The sequence below is a fragment of the Phoca vitulina genome, unplaced genomic scaffold, assembly GCF_004348235.1.
Source record: "Phoca vitulina isolate PV1807 unplaced genomic scaffold, GSC_HSeal_1.0 scaffold33, whole genome shotgun sequence".
In the NCBI taxonomy this organism is placed as follows: domain Eukaryota; kingdom Metazoa; phylum Chordata; class Mammalia; order Carnivora; family Phocidae; genus Phoca; species Phoca vitulina.
The window spans coordinates 1,430,538-1,445,900 of NW_022589736.1; the positions used below are offsets into that span (position 1 = coordinate 1,430,538).

General features: G+C 55.6%; 1 protein-coding gene and 1 non-coding gene across 3 annotated transcripts in view; one reads left to right on the plus strand and one right to left on the minus strand.

The window, feature by feature from the left end:
- The window catches only part of IFT140 (intraflagellar transport 140), an 81,250-nt gene that overhangs the window by 64,706 nt on the left and 1,181 nt on the right, over positions 1 to 15,363 (plus strand). For both annotated transcript variants that reach the window (XM_032425661.1, XM_032425662.1), the window contains exons 20-30: positions 2,267 to 2,444; positions 2,911 to 3,101; positions 3,434 to 3,529; positions 3,809 to 3,941; positions 4,014 to 4,157; positions 4,882 to 5,010; positions 5,120 to 5,302; positions 8,276 to 8,482; positions 8,730 to 8,942; positions 9,023 to 9,189; positions 10,386 to 10,527. In XM_032425661.1, coding sequence (XP_032281552.1) covers positions 2,267 to 2,444; positions 2,911 to 3,101; positions 3,434 to 3,529; positions 3,809 to 3,941; positions 4,014 to 4,157; positions 4,882 to 5,010; positions 5,120 to 5,302; positions 8,276 to 8,482; positions 8,730 to 8,942; positions 9,023 to 9,189; positions 10,386 to 10,527 — 1,783 coding nt within the window. The remainder of the gene's footprint in view (positions 1 to 2,266; positions 2,445 to 2,910; positions 3,102 to 3,433; positions 3,530 to 3,808; positions 3,942 to 4,013; positions 4,158 to 4,881; positions 5,011 to 5,119; positions 5,303 to 8,275; positions 8,483 to 8,729; positions 8,943 to 9,022; positions 9,190 to 10,385; positions 10,528 to 15,363) is intronic.
- Positions 150 to 281, minus strand: LOC116645706. The gene has a single exon (XR_004302006.1). It is a non-coding gene; the product is annotated as a small nucleolar RNA SNORA72 (small nucleolar RNA).

A 15,363-nucleotide genomic window follows, 5' to 3' on the forward strand; every position in this document is an offset into this window, starting at 1 on the left:
TGTGCTCAGTGCAGAGTCATCTTGAGATTCTTAACCCCACCTCCCCCTCTGCTCCTCCCCCTGCTCACACGTGTACACGTGCTGTTTCTCTCTCTTGATACACAAAATCTTAAAAAAAAGAAAAAGATGCATCATATAAGTCAGACATGGTCTATCAGCAGCATTGATAAAACCAGACCTAGGGAAAGAACTAGGTCTGGGGACACAGGCATGGTCTTAACATAGCAAATGTTTAGCCTGTCCTGATTATTACAAAATCAGAATAGCAAGAATATTCACCAGCCCCGTTACTTTGGATCACATGTCTGTAGGGGGCTCTGTACCTGCTGCAGGCAAGGTGCGCCACCCCCCCACCACCACCACCACCACTAAGCCTATGTCCCTGAAAGACAGGGGTCTTTGGAGAATTATCTGCCCTTCCGTTCCCTGAGGGATTTGGCCTGTTTCAGCATTTTTCCCAGCAGAGTTTGTAGCAAATGCATCAGCTGAGTTCTTGCTGCTACCTTCTCTCCTTGGCCTATGTTCTGCTCCAGCTTCCTGGGGGCTCCAGGGGGGCACCCATAGCCCTCCGCACATGGCCCCCTTCTCCCAGGAGAACTAGGACCACTCAGAGTCCCTAAGGACACAGTGCAGTGGGTCACCTCCACAAGGAGGCTCAATGCTCCACTTGGAGAGATCAGCTTCCCCCCTTATTTATTTAAATCATTTATCCCTGGGTGGCCTTTGATGGCTGCTGGGTCAGCTCTATCCAGCTCCCCTACAGGTGATGTCTGGAGACCCTGCTCCATCCACTACCCCCAGATTCTAGCTGGGGGCCACAGGCCTGGGCACAGAATATGAGTTAGGAGTGACCCTGCCCACACAGGACTGTGGGGCCCACCCCAGACACCCAAACCTCCCCAGGGCCCTTCCCATCCTCCCGAGGTGTGCGTGCTGGGCCCTGGGGGGTGGGGGGGAGTAGCAGTGCCCCGTGTGCCTGTCCTGTCCGTGCACATGACGGCCGGGCGGGCGGGAGCTTTGTCTCAGAGCAGAGAAGCTCGGGCTGCTTTGTGGGCCAGGAGGCTGTGAACCCTGCAAGCCTGAGTGGCAGGCCTGAGAAGAGGGGCCTGTGGGGCCGGTTCCGGCAGCTCTCAAGAGAGGGCTTTCCAGAAAGGGGGGCCGTTTTCAGGCCAGGCCCCTGGGCAGCCGTGTGCCTTGCCCTCTCACAGTGATGAGGTGCAGATGTGAGTAGGGCGGGCGGGGACGACAGGAAGCGCTGGAGCTGTGGTGCGCTGGCCCCTGTCCAAAACCCAGAGCTCCACGTCCTGCATTGGGGCCCTTCCCAGCCGGTGGGTCTCCGGCTGCTCTTCCAGTACTCACTTCCCACCCACCCCCCCAGCTTGGTGGAGGCCACTGGTGGCCCTGCCCAGAGGCCGGCGTGGGAGTAGCCCGGCCTTCAGCGACCTGTCCCCCTCGTGCACACAGGAGGCCCAACAGCGTTAGCCCAGGGAGGCACAGGGAAACCAAGTCAGGGAAGGGCTCTGGGACGGCCGCGGGTTTCTCTGCTTGTTTGGGTTTTCCACTTGAATCGTATGTAGATATCAGCCACCTGTTTTCTGGACTTAGCAGAGGGTGAGAAAGGGCATGGAGGCACAAGCGACCTCGTCCACACCCCCACGTGGGTCCCTGAGACCCTGGGATTCCCACGCGGAATCCACTTGGAAAGGGAGAAGGGAAAGGTTTGTGTCTGGTCGACGCCTTGCTGTGTGTAGCCCCGCGGTGGCCCATGAGCTTGAGAACAAGGACGGAGTCCTGGGGACGTGCAGGATCATCCCCAGGACCCCCAACCTCTATTCAGCCCAGGTCAGGGGCCCACCAGCAGACCCCACACTGGGCATCATGCACTGGTCCTCAGGGGCATCAGGGTTGGGGCTCCCCACCCCCTTCCCCAGGCCCGCTGGGGTGTGAAGGCTCTACGGCCCCTTTTCCCTGTGGGGCCTCTGCCGGAGGGCAGCTTCAGCACCTCCATGGCTCAGCAGAGGGTGCAGGCAGGTGTAGAGCAAGGAACGTTTGACGAGCAGACGGCCATCAAAGCAGGGAGGAAAGTGGGTGTGTGGGAGGCCTGAGAGGGTCTGTTCCCATCAGCTGTAGGGGACACAGGTGGCCTTCAGCCAAGGGAGCGGTGGGAGCCCTGGTTTGCCATGTTGCTGTGTCAGGTATGCGTCTCGGGGGGTGGCAGGGGTGCGAGGGCTGCAAGCTTACGGAGCTGCCGCATCCCCTGGCACAGCGAGGCGGTCTGGGAGAACATGGCGCGCATGTGCGTGAAGACCCAGCGGCTGGACGTCGCCAAGGTGTGCCTGGGAAACATGGGCCATGCGCGTGGAGCACGAGCCCTGCGGGAGGCTGAGCAGGAGCCAGAGCTGGAGGCCAGGGTGGCCATGCTGGCCATACAGCTGGGCATGCTGGTGAGTCGGGCGCCGCCCTGGTGTGGGCAGGCAGGCAGAGGGAAGGCACTGGCCTCACGGGGCAGGCTATGGCCTATGCGTGTCTGGGCCACTCGGTAGCAGGGAACAGAAACCCCCTCAAAGGAGCTTGAGCCAAAAAGCAGAGCAAAGCCTCTCTCCTCTCCGGGGCCCTCCCCGTCTGCTGCACGTGCATGAGCTCATGGTCCATCATGCACCTGGGGGGCCAGGCAGGGGGGCGGCAGGCAGACACCCAAGTCAGCTCCTGGTCCACAGGACACTGCGGTGGGTAGGGTCTCCTCCCCAGAATGCAGGGCAGCCCCCCAGCCCTCCCGGCTGACACCTAAGTCAGTCTTGCTTTCTCGCTGTGGGACGGAATGCCGCAATGGCGTGTGGCATCACTGCATGCGGGGGCGCACAGGCAGCTCTCCTGGAGCCCGAGGTCTGATGCATGCTCTCCCACCTCCAGGAGGATGCCGGCCAGCTGTACAGGAAGTGCGGGCGCTATGACCTCCTGAACAAGCTGTACCAGGCCTCTGACCAGTGGCAGAAGGCCGTGGAGGTCGCGGAGCTCCACGACCGCATCCACCTGCGTGCCACCTACTACAACTACGCCAGGCACCTGGAGGCCAGTGCTGACCGCGGCCTGGCCCTCAGCTAGTGAGTGTGGGGCCCCGTCCGGGCTCAGCCGGGATGGGCCCGCTTACCTCTGGCTTCCCCCTCTGCCCCAGTGAGGCGCCCATAGAGTTACCTAGAGGAAGCTTCTAGACTGGGGCACTACCTCAGGGCAGGTGGTGGCCTTCCGGGTCTGCTGGGGACCTTGAGCTCGGTCTCACCAGGAGAATCTCAGACAGCCCGCCTCCCAGCCCGTGCTGGGTCAGGTCTCTGGGCCTGGGGTCGCTGGCTGTGCCATGGCAGCGCCATGAGCTGCTGGGCGCCGCTGTGCGGTGCTGAGACCGTGGGGAGGAGTCGCTGTTTCCCTTCTTTTGCAGCTATGAGAAGTCAGACACCCACCGCTTCGAGGTGCCCAGAATGCTCTCGGAGGACCTGCAGTCCCTGGAGCTCTACATCAATAAGATGAAGGACAAGTAAGTGTTGCTGCTGGATGTCAGGGCCAGTGGGCGGACCGTGGGTTTGCTGCAGGGCCCGGGGGCCTCCCTCTGTTGCTTCCCGTGGGAGAGTGTGAGGCCCTGCCAGGGCGGGGCCTTTCCTCCAGACCCCGGGCTCTCACTCCTGGCCGCGTCACCCAGCTCGCACGCTCCCTCCTGGCTGCTGGCCGCGTGAAGGCACAGTGAGGGAGGCGTTGGGGACCCAGGGTCCTTTCCAGGGGGCGCAGGCCCTGAGTGGGTCTGGCGGGCTCCTCCCAGGACCCTGTGGAGGTGGTGGGCCCAGTACCTGGAGAGCCAGGCAGAGATGGACGCGGCGCTGCGCTACTACGAGCTGGCACAGGACTATTTCTCCCTGGTCCGCATCTACTGCTTCCAGGGCAACATTCAGAAGGTAGGAGCATCCGGGGTGCCTGCGGGGGTGGGGATCAGAGACAGAGCCCCAGGCCCACTGCTCTCTTTCCAGGCTGCTGAGATAGCCAACGAGAGTGGAAACTGGGCAGCGTCCTATCACCTGGCCCGCCAGTATGAGAGCCAGGAGGAGGTGAGGCAGGCTGTGCACTTCTACTCGCGGGCGCAGGCCTTCAACAACGCCATCCGCCTGTGCAAGGTAGGCGGGGCAGCGGGCACGCAAGTCGGGCAGGTGGACAAAGGGGCCCCTGCTGTTGCCCACGTTCATACAGAAAACGTGGAGAACAGTATGGTGTGTGCCACGTCCCCCACCCTGGAGACCTGCACCTTTCCACTGCACCTGCTCCCGCTGGTCTCAAGCCCCCCGGGGGTGTTTGTGAAGTGCCGAATTCTGATTCTCACTGAGAAGTCCTCAAGCTTCCACGGCTTTCCAGCAAGCACTCACGCTGGCTCGTTGCTCGTGGCCTGTAAGCAGCAGGAAGGACGTTCTGCATGTGTGAAAGTGTTCCAATCCAGGGCTCAGAGAGTAATGCTCTGTTAATAGAAAAAGAAGGAAGCCTCCTAAAATGCTGGTACACAGACCCCATGTGACAGTCTGACACTGGTTAGAAACCATCATCATGGGACGCCTGGGTGCCTCAGTCATTAAGCATCTGCCTTCTGCTCAGGGTCCTGGGATCCAGCCCTGCGTCAGGCTCCCTGCTCAGTGGGGAGTCTGCTTCTCCCTCTCCCTCTGCTGCTCCCCCTACTTGTGCTCACTCTCACTCACTCTCTCTCAAATAAGTAAATAAAATCTTAAGAAAGGAAGAAATAAACCATAGTCACGTGGACCTGCAGCATGCCAGAGTTGGGGTGGTGGGCTCCCCCAGGGCACCCTTAGCAAACGCGCACAGGAAGCCCTGGGCATCCCACACCCCCCACAGGAGAATGGCCTGGATGACCAGCTCATGAACCTGGCTCTGCTGAGCTCCCCCGAGGACATGACTGAGGCGGCGCTCTACTACGAGGACAAGGGCGAGCACATGGACAGGGCGGTCATGCTGTACCACAAGGTGAGTGAGGGCAGGGACCCCAGGGCCTGTCTCAGTATCTGTCAGGGGGCCACTCGGCGTTTTCGCGACCTGGGGCTTGGGCGCTGCTCAGATTGTGCACCGTCCACAGGCCGGCCACTTCTCCAAGGCCCTGGAGCTGGCCTTCGCCACCCAGCAGTTCGTGGCCCTGCAGCTCATAGCGGAGGACCTGGACGAGAGGTCGGACCCCGCCCTCCTGGCCCGCTGTTCAGACTTCTTCACTGAGCACAGCCAGTACGAGAAGGCAGTGGAGCTGCTGCTGGCCGCAAAGAAGGTACGGTTGGCAGTCCCCGCTCGGCACCCCCTCGGGCACCCAAGCTGGGGGCTGCCTTTTCCAGACATGGTGGAGGTGGCTTTACTGTCTCTCATGGTTACGATTTCACAAGAAGGCCATGGCTCCCGCCTGCCCTGGGTGAAGGAGCGCTAGGAGCAGGCTCGCCTCACACAGCCGGTCCAGGGGGACACTCGCTGCCCATTTCATAACCCCCATAACTAGGGAGGTGAACTCATCCTTTGTGTGTGTGGTAAAGTACACGTAATGTAAAAGTTACCATCTTCGCTGTTTTTTAAGAGTACAGCTCAGTGTTGTCAAGTATGCTCCCATCGTGGGGAGAGCCGTCTCCGCGCACCTGCTTTCATCTTGCAAAGCTGAAATGCTGTCCCCGTCAAACACCAGCTCCCCAGCCTCCGCACCCACCATCTACCTTCTGTGTCAATGCATTGGACCACTCCAAGGACCATATATAAGTGGAATCCTACAGGATTTGTCCTAGGTCCAGCTTGTTTCCCTGAACGTCACGTCATCAGGGTTCATCCGTGTGGTAGCAGGTGTCAGGATTTCCTTCCTTTTTTTTTTTTTAAGATTTATTTATTTATTTTAGAGAGAGAGAGAATGCGTGCACACAAGTGGGAGGGGCGGAGGGAGAGAGACAGAGAATCTCAGGCAGACTCAGTGCTGAGCACAGAGCCTGACGCAGCTAGGTCCCATGACCCTGAGATCATGACCTGAGCCAAAACTGAGAGTCGGATGCCTAACCAACAGCCACCCAGGCGCCCCAGAATGTCCTTCCTTTTTAGGGCTGCGTGATGCTGCGTTCGTGTGCACACTGCCTCAGGTCTGCCCATCCGCAGACACTGGGTGGCCTCCATCTCTTGGCTCTTGTGAATAGCGCTACTGTGAACACGGGTGAACACATATCTCTTCAGAACCCTGCTTTCAGTTCTTTCGGGTGTTTACCCAGAACTCAAATTGCCAGATCATCTGGTAACTGTTCTAGTTGTTTGAGGGACCTCCAGACGCCCTCCCCCACGGCTGCCCCAGAGCACATCTGCCCAGCCGCGCACAGCGTTCCAATGCCACCACGTCCTCGCCAGCACTGTTTCTAGTGCTCAGTAGAAGCCGGACATTCGGGTGCCTGGGTGGCTCAGATGGTTAAGCATCTGCCTTCAGCTCAGGTCATGATCCCAGGGTCCTGGGATCGAGTCCCGCATCGGGCTCTCTGCTCCTTGGGAGCCTGCTTCTCCCTCTGCCTCTCTCTCTCTCTGTCTCTCATGAATAAATAAATAAAATCTTTAAAAAAAAAAAAAAAAAAAAAGAAGCTGGACATTCTTTAAGTAGAAATATTCTCCCTGATAGCCACTGAATGGAGACATAGAAGATTGTTAGTCATGCAAAATTAGCCTGTCCAAATTGAAAGATCTTTCTTCCTGAAGCAGAATTATGCTTACAGTTGAGTGGCTCACTGGTGAGTGACACAAGAATTCTTCAGCACATGTTCTAGAAAGACCCAGCAGATGCACGTGTCCACCCTCCCCAAGGCAGCCCCAGACCTAATCTGACCCCAGGAGAAACACCACTGGGCTTTCTCTAGCCAGATAAGTGGATTTTGTAGTTTCGCAGTGAAAACCAAATAAACCAGAACAGCCAGGAAAAATCTGGAAGAAGATTAACAAAAGGTGATTAAGCCCTCAGATTGTAAAATATATGACAGGTAGGATAATTGGGGTCCGGTGTATGATCAGGCCTACAGATCAGCAGAAAATATTAGAAAATCCAGACATAGAGCCACTTACACACACTCATCTCGTACATGCAGAGGAACATTTTCCAGCAGTGGGCAAAAGATGAGCCATCCAATAAAGGGGGTTGATGCAACCGGGCAGCCACTTGGGAAAACACAAAGGTAAACCCTACTTATCTCCTGCGTCCTAGTAAATTCCAGGTGGGTCTGAGACGTGTGTCAGCAAAACCAGCCGCCACTCCATCAGAAACCACGGATATCTTGTACAATCTAAAGAGAAGAAAGGCGTCTTCTAAGTACGATTCAAAACCCAAATGCCAATGGGAAGGACTGATCCATTCAGCCAAATGTAAATCTGAAAATAGCACATGGGAAAAAACACCACAAGAAAGTAAAAATAAATAATAAAATGGGGGAAAAAAACGTATCCTACCTCTCTCCCGAAGTGTAATTTTCCTAATAGGTATGGAGTTCCTATGAACCAGGAAGACATTTTCCAGCCACTCAAAAGGAAAGAACAAAGACTATGGACAGTTTCTTTGAAGAAGGAAATGTGGGTGGTCCCAGCACATCAGATACTCAGCCTCATCCATAATTAGAGAAATAACAGGTGAAGATTCACGAAGACCCCATTGCCCTGAGTCAGGCCAGTGCAGGTGAAGAGGTCAGCAGGCCCGCTCGGGCTGGGTGCGAGCGCAGCACGCGGTGCCCGTCTGCAGTAGAACTCACAGGCCCCTCGACCCAGCACTTCCCGTCCTTGGGATCCGTCCTCAGCACAACTGTACACACGGGAGAAGCACCCACACGCTGCTGTCCCCCAGTAAAGAGCCGCCTCCCAGGACACCAGTGTCCCGACAGAGATGGAACCACCTCCAAGACATACGCTTTCTGTGCAATACGTGTTCTTAAGTGAAGGGCATACGATTTCCCTTCAGTTTTCAAGATTAATCAAAACCCTTAGCTTAAAAAAATTTGAAACGAATTATAGAAGAAAATTAAGTTCTGGTTTCTTTTCCTCCCACAACCAGTGCAGTAGTCTTTTGAGCTCCACGTTACCCTCGCTGCAATTCGGGGTGTCAGCAGTGTGAAAGTCACGGGGACGAGTGTTGGCCCTTGCCCGGCGAGCGCATCCCGTCCCTGCCCCGGCGCCCGCCCCCAGGCCGCGGGCCTGGCCTCCCCTTGCAGCCCGGCGCTAACCGCCCCTTCCGCTCTGTGGCGTCTTGCAGTACCACGAAGCCCTGCAGCTTTGCCTGGAGCAGAACATGACCATCACCGAGGAGATGGCCGAGAAGATGACCGTGTCCAAGGACTCCAAGGACCTGTCGGAAGAGTCTCGGCGCCAGCTGCTGGAGCAGATCGCCAACTGCTGCATGCGCCAGGGCAACTACCATCTGGCCACCAAGAAGTACACGCAGGCAGGGAACAAGCTGAAGGTGAGCGTGGGCCCGGGCTGGAAACGGCGTCCCCACTGCTTGGGTTACCCCTCCGGGGATGCGCTTTCCCAGGCTGGGCTTCCGAGGGCGAGGGCCCCGCAGGACAGAGGAGCCCTGAGCTCCCTCTTGTGGTGGAGTCCTGCGTGAGCGTCCGGGGAGAGGTGGCAGGAGGGGCACGGCAAGCACAAGGTCCGAGCCCAGCCCCTGCCCTTCCTCGGGCCCTTCCTCGGGCTCGCCCTCCGTCTAGGCCATGAGAGCGCTGCTGAAATCTGGGGACACGGAGAAAATCGTGTTCTTTGCGGGCGTCTCAAGGCAAAAGGAAATCTACATCATGGCCGCCAACTACCTGCAGTCCCTGGACTGGCGGAAGGAGCCAGAGATCATGAAGAACATCATCAGCTTCTACACCAAGGGGCGGGCCCTCGACCTGCTGGCTGGCTTTTACGATGCCTGTGCCCAGGTACAGACCCTCCTCCCAGGGCCAGGACCCCCAGGAGGGTGGTGGGGCCCCGGGGGCCCTGACGGGTCTCATCCATGCAGGTAGAGATCGATGAGTACCAGAACTACGACAAAGCCCACGGGGCACTGACAGAGGCCTACAAGTGCCTGTCCAAGGCTAAGGCCAAGAGCCCCCTGGATCAGGAGACCAAGCTGGCTCAGCTGCAGAGCAAGATGACACTGGTGAAGCGGTTCATCCAGGCCCGAAGGTGTGTCCAGAGCAGAGTGGGGAAGCAGGGACACAGAGCCCCCCAGGCTCCTCTCCCTGCCGGGGACCAGACCGGTTTCACTTGCTCACTTGCAGTGAGCAAGTGCAGAGGAGTCTCAGAGGAGTCCCGTGGACCCTAAGTAGGACACGTGGACATTATGTTGCCTCCTTCTCGAGCTCCTCCTGGGGAATTCCCCAAACCTGGGCGCACCGCCAGGAAGACTGTTCCAGAAAAAAACAGAAGTCTGGGGTGGGGGCGGTGAGGCAGATGCAGGTCAGGAGAGTGTGTGTCTGAGGGGAGCCTGGGACCTGCTCAGGTGTGTGCAGGGCTCAAGCTCAGTGGTTTGGAGCAGGCGGGCCACTATACCACCTGGGGGCCACAGAGACTGTGGGAAGGAGGCTGGGGGCAGCATGTTGTTGCTATTTTTAGGAGAGACCATGCATCTAAATTTGGACATGAGGCCAGTTTTTATCTATTGGCAACTTGTCCAGCTTTTCCAAGAGCCTGCTGTGTGGGCAGCAGAGCTAAGCTTCTGCCTCAACCAATGAAAGCATTTTCCTTCTCTGAGAACAGCTTTTAGAAGAGAAGTTCCAGAAACACTTTGAGCACTGTTGTATAAAATGCGGCTCCCTGCTTGGACATGTAAATTCTGGAATATCTGCTGAGCTTGGGCTGCAGTGGGGAGAGAGGGGGGCAATGGGCAGCAAGGACCATACAGCGTCAGGACCGGGCTTCCTAGAGCGGGAGCCTGAGCCCCTCCTCCCCCCAAGGCCCCTCCGGGTCCCTCTCCTGCTCGCTCCCTCCCCCGCTTGCACACCGCCCCCTGCCCTGCAGCAGACCCGCGCACACACCCCGTGGAGCGTGTCCCTGCCGCTGGCCTTCGCTCATGGTCACCCCCTGCCTGACTGCCTTGGGCAGGGTGCCCCGCGTCCCCCTGCATCACAGTGACCCCCTCCAGACTGAACCAGGCAAGGACTGGGTGACAGGCTGAGTCTGGTGCGGTACCAGGACTGTGAGCGACCAGTAAGTTTTTATTCAATGAATCAGCCAGTTTATGAATGAACTCATTAGAGAATTTGTTTAATTCATGGGCATTGACTTCACAAAAGTTCCGTCCTGCCCATGCCAGGAGCTCCTCATTCAGGCCACAAGCCTGCTGTGCCCCCTGACCCGTAGCGGGGTTCTGCTCTCGGCAGGACGTACACCGAGGACCCCAAGGAGGCGGTCAGGCAGTGCGGGCTGCTCCTGGAGGAGCCGGAGCTGGAGAGCACCATCCGCGTCGGGGACGTCTGTGGCTTCCTGGTGCGGCACTACCTGCAGGCCGAGGACTTCCAGATGGTGAGGCCTTGGCGGGGCTTGCGGATGACTGGGGGGAGGCCCCGCCGCTGCTGCTGGCAGTCCCCACTCTCTCTGCCCCAGGGAGCTGCAAGCTCACGGCAAGGAGGCGCTTCTCCTGTCTCGTTGTTTGACTTTTTAGCCTTTTTTTCTTTTGAAATGATTTCAAGCTGAGAAGCTACAAGAATAATAGAACCTGCATGTACCCTTTACCAGATTCAGCAGTTTTCAGCATTTTGCCACATTTCCTTATTCTATATGTATGTTTTCATATTTCTATTTGATATTTTATACATAAAGTGGGTATTTTTCTGAGCGATATGCGAATTGCAGGCGTCCTTCCCTTCCCCCTCAGTTCACTAACACTTGGTTGGACACCTAGAGGTGGGACGCGGGGTCATACAGCCAGCGCGTTTCACGTTTTCAGAAACTGCCAGACTTTTTTTTTTTTTTTTAAGATTCTATTCATTTATTTGACAGAAAGAGACACAGCGAGAGAGGGAACACAAGCAGGGGGAGTGGGAGAGGGAGAAGCAGGCTTCCCGCCGAGCAGGGAGCCCAATGCGGGGCTCGATCCCAGGACCCTGGGATCATGACCTGAGCCAAAGGCAGACGCTTAACGACTGAGCCACCCAGGCGCCCCCAGACTTTTCTTTAGTTTCTTTTTTGTAGTGTCTCTTTCGTAGTTGGTGTCAAGGTTATTCTGGCTTTATATTCTGGCCACCTCCTGTATTCTCCGGAAGAGTTTACAAAAGACTGCTGTTGCTTTTTCCTTCAGTGTCTGATAGAGTGCATGAGTGAGCCGACCTGGGCCTGGGGCTTTCTTTGTGGAAGGATTTCGATAATTCATTTCAGCAGAGTGGTTCTCAAACATTTTGGTCTCAGGACCCCTTTGCACTGGGGAAGTTTTCTGTGTGGGGCGACCTGACGCTCTTTATTGTGTTACAGAATAAAACTAACTCACTGAAAAATAAAATAAACCCACTACATGTTGACATAAATAACAGTTTCATTAAAACAACTTTTTTTATATTTTCTATATTTTCCAAAACATAGAAATTGAGTGGGAAAAGTAGCACTGTTTTACACATTTCCAGGTCTCTTTAATGTCTTGGATGACAGCTGGACTCTCCATTTCTGCTTCTGCTCTCAATTTGGTAAAATGGGTTTTTTAGCTGAAATACATGAAGAAAATCTGGCCTCACACTAGTATGCAGGTGAGAGAGGCAGGGCCCTCAGAGAGTTGCAGCCCACCTTTGAGCCTACACCAAAACTCAGCAAGTGGGGCTTAACACCTAGCTGCGAGGTCGGATGCTGTTGTACTTGGTGACATGAAAGCCCGCTGGTCCGTCTTGGATCTTTCACACACACGTGATCTTATAATATCATGTTGCTCATCTGGAAATTATGGGTTCACTGAGTTAGCAAATGTCAACACGTTTCATTATACGAATCAAAAAAATCCTATTTTTTAGTATTACCACCAGCCCCATCAGAAAAGTCTTTAGATTTTGGGAGGATGTCCAGCTCATGGTGGCCAATACCTAAGGTTTCTGAAATCCTTCCGTGTGAAAGCACACAATTTATCCTGAGCACAAACACTGTCCATTACCATTTTCCTTGAAGTGGTGGCCCCCTTTGTTCACTTCTGAGAAAAAGTGCCACATACCCAGCCCTGAGTAGCCACAACTTACCGTGAGTCACATTTACAAATGAAGATGGTGTTCGGAGCAGAAGGGACATGTTTAGCTCGCACCCTGCACCTGTGTGCTTCCTCATCTCCCCCCCATTTGGTATGATGGGTCTTTAATGCCCACCATCCCGGTGGGTACGGAGCAGTAGCTCTTTGTGGTTTTAATGTGCCTTCTCTCAGTGACTAGCGGTGTTGAGCCCCTTCTCATGGGCTCATGTCCTCTGAGTGCCCAAATCCTCCCCCATGGTTTTGTTCAGGGTTTGTCTTCTTACGTTGGTTGTGGCCTTTATGAATTCTAGGCCCTTTCCTGTACCAGCGTATGACCTGCCAGTGTTTTCTCCCGTCTGTGGGAAGTTCCCTCCTATCCCTCTGTCCTCTCCCGATGGAACTCCAATTGCTTGTGTAGATTGTCTCCTGGCTCAACTGATTCTCTTCTCTGTTTTTTTCCAGAATTTTCTCTAGTTTTCATTTTTGGCTTTTGCTTTTGCTATTGCTACTGCTTCAAGTTCACCCGTCTTGTGCGGTGTCCACTCTGATGCTGCTCCTATCCCTACATTTCAGCTGGCATTATAATTTGCCCCTCTAGTAGCCTCTGGATTGCATCAGGTAGTCTCCGTTATCCGTCTTGTTTCTCGAGTGTAGGTCATGTTGTCCTGTTGCTTCTTACGTCTAGAGATTCTTTTGTGTCCCAGACACCATGGATAAACCATGGTAGAGACTGGGTTCTGTGATGTTCCTCCAAAGAGTATGCTTGTTTGTTTCTTCTCCCTTCCTTCCTTCCTTCCAGCAACTTCCCTCCACCCATCTCAGAGGCTTGGCTCCCCACCATGGAAGGCAGCCTCGAGAGGGAGTTGCTGCTCAGTACTTTAGCTTGGGCCAGGCTTGAAGTTGGCCCCTGTCCCCACCACATGCAGCGTGCCGAAGGGACCAGAGAGCAGCGTCCATTCCCAGGGCATGGGCTCCCCTCCGGGACTCTCTCTTTTCCAATGTCTCCTCATTTCCGGCTGCTGTGGTTGACCCCAATTCTGATTCCAGTTCTTCAAGCCAGTAAGGCTGGGTTTTCTACGTGCTGGTCTGCTTCCCCCAGTGGCCCTGACTGGGCCTCTCCTCAGGCAAAGGCTACGGGGAGCAGGAACTCACCTCACCCAGGCTCTTCCCTGCTTCCTAGTGTCGGCTCCCTGCCGTCTGCCCGCCCGAGGCTGGTTCTCCCTTCAGGGGCCTGTGCAGTCTGCCCGGCGCACCCCTGCATGGAAGAGGGCTGCTCCGTGCCAGTCCCTCTGCCCCCACCAGAAGCCTCTCTCCCCGTTCACCATCCTCTTGTTACCAACACTAGAAGCCCCCCCTGCCCTCCGGCTGCAGTTTTCCTTTGTGTTCCGAGGGTGTCCTGTGGGTGCCGCTCGTAGTTAACAGAGTAGATGTTTCCTGGAGAGACCAGGGCGACCCCAGGGAGCCTTTCACCTTCCTCTCCTGAGCGCTTGTAAAGCGACTAACGATGAATCAATTTCAGAAATGTCGCTAGCGAGCCATGGCTGTGGCATTGGGCCTTGGCCTCCGGAGCGCACAGGACCTCAGCCCATCCACGGCACCACAGCCCGAAGGTCAGCGCCACAAATAACACCCAGGTCCCTGGCCTGCTGCTTGCCCCCTCTTTATCCCCGCCCATGTCCACCTGCTGACCCTCTGCTGAAGCAACTCCAAATCTCCTCTCAGCAAGGTTCCTTCTTTTTGGAGAAGAAACACATAATTGGACTCAGGTGACTGTTTGCTCAACTACTGTTTGCTCAAAAATCACTCTTAATGATTTCACCAGATTCTTTGCTTTCTCAACCCTTGTTTGGAGCCTATGGGATTTAGCAACTTTAACTTAAACAGACCTGTGAGTGCTGAGGAGGTAGGCAGGCCAAGCATCCTCTGGTGGGGAGAGAAAGCCCCTGTCCCTGCTCCGCGTCTCCCACTGCCCCCTCGCACTCGCCTCGCCACCGCGCCAGCTGCCCCTGACCCTGGACAGTGGGCGTCCTCATCAGCCAGGACGGCCTGAGAACTTCTTTGTGACCCTTCATCTGTATCTGGTGACTGTGCCTTCCTTCTGGAAACTGCTGCCTTGACTGTTGAGAAACCAGCTCTGTACACAGAGGGGGTACACCCCTGCACCATGGTCTCCAGCAGCCCCTTGCTTCTGGACCCCACCCCTGGATTCTGTCTAGTCCCCACGGCTCCGAGTCCTGGCCTTCATCTGCTCTGTACTTGTGTCCCGGTGCCCGGCACGGTGCCGGGCTCGCAGCACACAGTCTCCTCCTGTGTGGGTGCCCCCCCCGCCTTGAGCACCTGGGAGCTTGCACTCTGCCCATCCTCCACCCCTCCAACAACCATAGCTTACTTTTCTATTTTCATCTTTATCTTTTTTTTAAGATTTTGTTTACTTCTTTGACAGAGAGAGAGAGCACAAGCAGGGGGAGCGGCAGAGGGAGAGGGAGAAGCAGACTTCCCGCGGAGCAGGGAGCCAGATGCGGGGCTCGATCCCAGGACCCCCCAGGTCATGACCTGAGCCGAAGGCAGACGCTTAACTGACTGAGCCACCCAGGCGCCCCTTTATGTGTTATTTTTTCTATCTTAGTTCTATCCACCCAAATTAAAATTGCTCTGGAAATTTTATCATCTTTAAGAAATACTAAGATCTGGGACACCTGGGTGGCTCAGTCAGTTAAGCGTCTGCCTTTGGCTCAGGTCATGATCTCAGGGTCCTGGGATCGAGCCCCGCGTTGGGCTCCCTGCTCAGCGGCGAGTCTGCTTCTCCCTCTACCTGCAGCTTCCCCTGCTCATGCTCATGCACACACTCTCTCTCTGACAAATAAATGAATAAAATCTTTTTTAAAAAGAAAAAGAAATACTGAGATCTGATCATCATTCCTTATTTTAAAAAGTTTTTTTTTTTAAGATTTTATTTATTTATTAGAGAGGGAACACAAGCAGGGGCAGTGGGAGAGGGAGAAGCAGGCTTCCCGCGGAGCAGGGAGCCCGACGTGGGGCTCCATCCCCGGGCCCTGGGATCATGACCTGAGCTGAAGGCAGACGTTTAACAACTGAGCCACCCAGGCGCCCCTAAAAAAAAATTTTTAAAGCTTAGAAATTTTGATCACATCTGAACT